At 49.7% G+C, this 6,239-nt stretch overlaps 1 protein-coding gene across 2 annotated transcripts; it reads left to right on the top strand.

Annotated features, from left to right (window-relative positions):
- Positions 1-867: 867 nt before the first annotated feature.
- CXCR1 (C-X-C motif chemokine receptor 1) lies at positions 868-4,597 on the top strand. Of its 2 annotated transcripts, XM_028830352.2 has the most exons (2): positions 868-1,009; positions 2,676-4,597. In XM_028830352.2, the coding sequence occupies exon 2, from the start codon at positions 2,709-2,711 to the stop codon at positions 3,762-3,764; it is 1,056 nt and encodes a 351-aa protein (XP_028686185.1). In that variant the 5' UTR covers positions 868-1,009; positions 2,676-2,708; the 3' UTR covers positions 3,765-4,597. The 2 variants fall into 2 exon arrangements, with proteins under 2 accessions (XP_028686185.1, NP_001035510.1); NM_001040420.1 differs by lacking the exon at positions 868-1,009 and having other exon boundaries at positions 2,709-3,764.
- Positions 4,598-6,239: the final 1,642 nt, after the last annotated feature.

The following is a 6,239-nucleotide window of genomic DNA, read 5'->3' as shown; positions in this document are numbered from 1 at the left end:
TCTTCATTTATTCTACAACCATTGATTGAGCACCTACTATATTCCCTGAAAGAGAACATAAAAATGAACCGAAGAGGGTTCTTGCTGTCTCATGGCTCCCAAGCTAGAAGAGGGGTGACTTGCAAATGCCTCACAGTTGGGTTCATGTTATATGGAGAAGTGACGAAGGTGCCAGAAGACTCAAGCTAGAGGACAGCTATTAGCTGCTGGAGGCAGCTAAGGTGGGTTCCCAGAGATGCTGTTCTCCATTACTGAGATAGGGGCAGCAGTGACCTTGACCCCAGCTCTTCCATTCGTGGACTGCCCCAGCTCTGTGGTCTCTCTGCTAACCAGCCAGCCTCTGGGAGTGGCCTATGCCCTCAGCCTCAGAGCCATTTCAATCAACTGGTCATTGTCAGTGGTTGTGCAAAAGAGTGGCTGGCAGCAAAGGAGGGTTCGTGTTCCCTTCAAATCCCCACCAGGCCACCTCAAAGAAGGCTGCAAAATAAATAAAGATTGAGGGCCTGCTATTCAAACACAACTCAAGTGCAGTCCTCCTGCTCTTTCCCATCGAATTGCCCTCAAGTCCCTCCTACAGGGGACTCCTTCTGAAGTCTCTGCTGTAAGTCAAATCCTTCCCCCTTTCTTCTTGTCAGGCAAGTTGCAAGCTTCTACAGGTGATCTACCAGGGAATTTAGGAATAAACAAATGGAAATAAATCCAAGAAAAGGAAAAGAATAAAAACGATCATCCATAGAGTGGAGAATTCAGATAATGGATCCTGAACCCCAGCTTCACACCTGGGACCCCTGCTTGGTCATATGGACCCTGGCAGTCTAATCACGAGTCTGCGATCCCTTGACTTAAACTGTTCTTCCCCAAATGTAGACATGGGTGGGGCTCAGAAGGGAGGTGTCGTCTGACGTGGTTTCCTTATTTTCCTTTATTCATCAAGGGCCCTCTAGCTGTTAAGTCACTCTGATCTCTGACTGCAGCTCCTACCTTTGGACACACCTGGCTGGTGCCTCAGGTAGGAAGCCGCCTCCGCTTGCTAGGACTTTCTGTGGGGTAGGGCTGCTCGGCTTGACTTTATTTTGGAAAATGTGTTCATTTCTGTGGGAGCTGGGGATTTCTGCTGCCCGCTTCCTCTCTTGCGACCACCACTAATACATAGAGGGAGCAGGTGAGGAGGACAGCCTCCTTGTCCTCTCTTTTTATACCTCACCCTTTTGTGGAAAGAGGCTGAGAATTCCCCAATTTGGTGTTTATTGCTTCACCTTAAGACTTTGTCTTTGGTGAAGATGCAAATACTGGTAGGGAGGGAACATACTAAAATGTGTGGATCTCAGTGGACTCATTATACACCCTCAGGCCTGGCAGCAAATGAGAAGTGGACGACTCTGTCTTCCTCGATTTGCAGATGAGAAGACTGAAATCTATAGGGATACGAGACTCCATTGAAGGTCATGAGACTTATTTATTTACTTATTTTTTTGAGACAGAGTCTCGCTCTGTTGCCCAGGCTATAGTGTAATGGCACGATCTTGGCTCACTGCAACCTCCATCTCCCAGGTTCAAGTGATTCTCCTGCCTCAGCCTCCTGAGTAGTTGGGATTACAGGTGCACGATACCACACCCAGCTAATTTTTTTTGTATTTTTAGTGGAGACGGGGTTTCATCATGTTGGTCAGGCTGGTCTCGAACTCCTGACTTTATGATCCACCTGCCTCGGCCTCCCAAAGTGCTGGGATTACACACGAGACTTATTAATAGTAGACTCAGGATAGAATGAAGACTGGATGCTAGGTGACTTTCCAACCAACCTAGGTGACTTTCCAAAGGTTTTCAGACGGTTCTCTGGAGAGCCCTGGAGCTTCAAGGGGCTCTTTAGGGGCCATCTGGGTTGGGAGGTTAGCACACTCTGCCCCACAGTGGCTTAGCTTTTATCTGTTTCACATACTGGGCTTCTGGCAAGATCTTATTTCAGCAAAATATTTCACAATAGGAAATACATTTGAAAACTCTTGAACAATTTTGTGAATTTTGTCAGGGGTGGAGGGTTTCAGGGACCAAGAAGGAGACTTTGTCTTCTCAAATACTTAAAACTCCTTTAGACAGAGGAACAAAATGTATGCTGCTCATTTAAAGACAAGGCTTAAAATATACAGTTTAATGCAACGTGTTGTTATCACTTGCTTCCCCCAGTGGATTTTAAGGAGGGAAAACAAGAATCAGGGAGAATATAGGAAAGGAAATAGTAGAAGGGGCCACCTGGGAACAGGTTTGCCTTCTTACATTTTGCTTAATGCTGGCCCTTCCCTGAATGTCTAAGACCAACCTGGTTCCCACATCTGAATGCACAGACACAGCTGAGGATGGAGAAGGCTAAAGAGGGACAGAGGTAGAGACATAGGCTGAGAGGAGGAAGTTGTAGGTTGAGCTAGGGCTAAGGCATTTTCCCCATATTCCCCATATTACCCCATACTCAGGCCAGGCCTTGGAATTGTGGAAGGTGGAGAACACTGGGAAGCCAACCTCCAAAGAACCCCAGGTCGGAGGCAAAGGAGGAAGGGGGGCTCTCGTTGCCAAAAAAAACAGGGAAGCAAAGGATATCCCAGTAACTGCTCTCTCATCCTTTACGACAATGCCTTGAATCCAAGCTACTAAATCACATTTCCTTCCTTCTAACCTTCCAGCTAGATCAAACCATTGCTGAAACTGAAGAGAACATGTCGAATGCTACAGATCCACAGATGGGGGATGATGACTATGATCTAAATTTCACTGGCATGCCACCTACGGATGAAGATTATAGCCCCTGTAGGCTAGAGACTCAGTCACTCAACAAGTATGTTGTGATTGTCACCTATGCCCTAGTGTTCCTGCTGAGCCTGCTGGGAAATTCTCTCGTGATGCTGGTCATCTTATACAGGAGGGTCGGCCGCTCCGTCACTGATGTCTACCTGCTGAACCTGGCCATGGCCGACCTACTCTTTGCCCTGACCTTGCCCATCTGGGCCGCCTCCAAGGTGAATGGCTGGATTTTTGGCACATTCCTGTGCAAGGTGGTCTCACTCCTGAAGGAAGTCAACTTCTACAGTGGCATCCTGCTACTGGCCTGCATCAGTGTGGACCGTTACCTGGCCATTGTCCATGCCACACGCACACTGATCCAGAAGCGTCACTCAGTCAAATTTGTTTGTCTCAGCTGCTGGGGACTGTCTGTGATTCTGTCCCTGCCCTTCTTCCTTTTCCGCCAGGCTTATCATCCAAACAACTCCACTCCAGTTTGCTATGAGGTCCTGGGAAATGACACAGCAAAATGGCGGATGGTGTTGCGGATCCTGCCTCACACCTTTGGCTTCACCTTGCCGCTGCTGATCATGCTGTTCTGCTATGGATTCACCCTGCATACGCTGTTTAAGGCCCACATAGGGCAGAAGCACCGGGCCATGAGGGTCATCTTTGCTGTCGTCCTCATCTTCCTGCTCTGCTGGCTGCCTTACAACTTGGTCCTGCTTGCAGACACCCTCATGAGGACCCACCTGATCAAGGAGAGCTGTGAGCGCCGCAATGACATTGGCCGGGCCCTGGATGCCACCGAGATTCTGGGATTTCTTCATAGTTGCCTCAACCCCATCATCTACGCCTTCATCGGTCAAAATTTTCGCCATGGATTCCTCAAGATCCTGGCCACACATGGCCTGGTCAGCAAGGAATTCTTGGCACGTCATCATGTTACCTCCTACACTTCTTCCTCTGTCAATGTCTCTTCCAACCTCTGAAAACCATCGATGAAGGAATATCTCTCCTCATAAGGAAAGAATAACCAACACTCTGAGGTTGTGTGTGGAAGGTGGTCTGGCTCTGGACAGGCACTATCTGGGTTTTGGGGGGACGCTATAGGGTGTGGGGAAGTTAGGAACTGGTGTCTTCAGGGGCCATACCCACCTTCTGAGGAGCTGCTGAGGTACCTCCAAGGACCAGCCTTTGCGGCTCCATGGAAAGGAAGCACCATCATTCCTGTTGAACGTCACATCTTTAACCCCTAACTGGCTAATTAGCATAGTCACATCTGAGCTCCGAATCTGACATTAGATGAAAGACTAGGGCTGAAGCTATGTCCTCATAAGGGTTGGATGCTCTCGTTGACCCTCTCAGGAGCATCTCTTCAACTCTGAGTGTTAAGTTTTGAGCCCCCAGGCTGGTGGCTCTGTGTGCTGTGATCGGAGCTCCGGGAGTGGTTTTCCCACCTTAGGTTTGTTACAGTGTCAGCTGGAGACATTGAGGCAGGCACTGCCAAAACATCAACCCACCAGGTGGCTTTGTGAGGAGCTGGAAACACATGTTCCCCTTGGGGGTGTTGGGTGAACAAAGAGGAAGAGGGTTTGGATGCCAGATCCATGCCACAAGAACCCCCTTTACCCCCATGCCCAACATTGCACACACATGTGCTGGCCACCTGCTGAGCCCCAGGTGAACCGAGACAAGCAGCCCTTAGCCCTTCCCTCCTGAAGCTTCCAGGCTGGCACGGAGCATCAGCATCCCCAGAAAGCCATGCACAGCCACCAGTCCACTGGGCAGGCAGATGTTCCTAATAAAGTGTCTGTTCCATGCTTGTCCCTGTGGAAGTATCTTGGGTGTGACAGAGTCAAGGGTGTGTGCGGCATTGTTGACTGTTCCTGCAGTAGAATGGGGGTAGCACCTCCTAAGAAGGCACTTCTCTGGGTTGAAAGGCAGCATTCCCTGGGGCTTTAACTCCTGCTAGAACAGTCTCTTGAGGCACAGAAACTCCTGTTCATGCCCATACTCCAGGCGGAGGAGGATCCCTTTGTCCACAAGTAAAAGGAAATGCTCCTCCAGGGAGTCTCAGCTTCACCCTGAGGTGAGCATCATCTTCTGGGTTAGGACTTGCCTGGCTTCCTCAAACTACGTGAGCTTGCCTCTCCCTCCCAAAATGCTTTCCGTGAGTTGCAGTTTTTTCCTAGTCTGTTTTCCCTCCTTGGAGACAGGGCCCTGTCAGTTTATTCACTCTATGTCCTTGGTGCCTGGAGCCTGTTAAATGCTCAATAAATAATGATCACAGGAATGAACGCATGTTGAAAAGACCACAGCTCAATTTTTTTTTTTTTTTTTTTTTGAGACGGAGTCTCGCTCTGTCGCCCAAGCTGGAGCGCAGTGGCACGATCTTGGCTCACTGCAAGCTCCGCCTCCCGGGTTCACACCATTCTCCTGCCTCAGCCTCCCGAGTAGCTGGGACTACAGGTGCCCACCAACATGCCCGGCTAATTTTTTTGTATTTTTAGTAGAGATGGGGTTTCACCGTGTTAGCCAGAATGGTCTCGATCTCCTGACCTCATGATCCACCCGCCTCGGCCTCCCAAAGTGCTGGGATTACAGGTGCGAGCCACTGCTCCCGGCCAACCACAGCTCATTTGCACACCATCTGCTCAAAGCTCCTCTTGTCTGTCCTCTCCCCTTTCAGCCTCTCGCTGTCCTCTTATTAAGTTTGCCTTTGTGGTTTAGCTTCATTAGATATTTATCTGTGTAAAGATGTCCCAAGTGAGGGCTGATGATGTCAGGGCTCTTCTGATAGCAAATGATAGAAACAGAAGTCAAACTAGCTTAAGCAAAACTGAGAGTGTGTGGGTTTAGCATGTGTGGGGAAGGATCAGGGATGGCTTGAGGTTGGGAATAGGGTGAGGCTCAGAGACAGGACCTAGATCAAGCTTGAGATGGGGATCAGCGATTGATGTTGAAATCAAAGATGGGGTGGGGGCAGGGATGGGGTGGCAGCTTGGGAGGAGGTCAGAGAAGGATGAATGCCAGGAATCGGGAGAGATCTACAAGGAGGGAGAGTAAGAGTCAGGGTCGCAGTGAGGTGTTAGGAACAGGGAGATTCAACATGGAGCTGGGACCAGATACAGTGTGAGGCTTTGGAATGGGATAAGTGTGGGGGAGTGGTGAGGCTCAGGGAGGGGGTGTCAGGCCTAGAATGAATGTCAGGGAAGGCTTAGTAGCTACGAGGCTGGAGCAGAAGACGTGCCTGGTAGGGTCATCACCCCATATGGAGTATTATCTAAGATGCTCTTCAGGGGCCAGGACTGAGGCTCCTCAGTCTGTCTTGCTTGAGGCTCTCCAGACAGGTGAGTGAGGAGTGAGTTAGGCACTCGAGCCCTAAGAAATAGACCTGATTCAGCAGAGAAGACAAGAGGGATGCAGATGATGCAGAGAGAATCTAGGGCAGAAGGCTGAGACTG

This window comes from Macaca mulatta, chromosome 12 (genome assembly GCF_049350105.2).
Source record: "Macaca mulatta isolate MMU2019108-1 chromosome 12, T2T-MMU8v2.0, whole genome shotgun sequence".
NCBI lineage: Eukaryota > Metazoa > Chordata > Mammalia > Primates > Cercopithecidae > Macaca > Macaca mulatta.
Note: the sequence above shows the minus strand (reverse complement) of the source record. Positions and strands in the feature narration are given on the sequence as shown.

Bases quoted from the DNA above. Each gene is read 5' to 3' on its own strand.
- CXCR1 (XM_028830352.2), top strand. From the start codon at position 2,709: ATGTCGAATGCTACAGATCCACAGATGGGGGATGATGACTATGATCTA.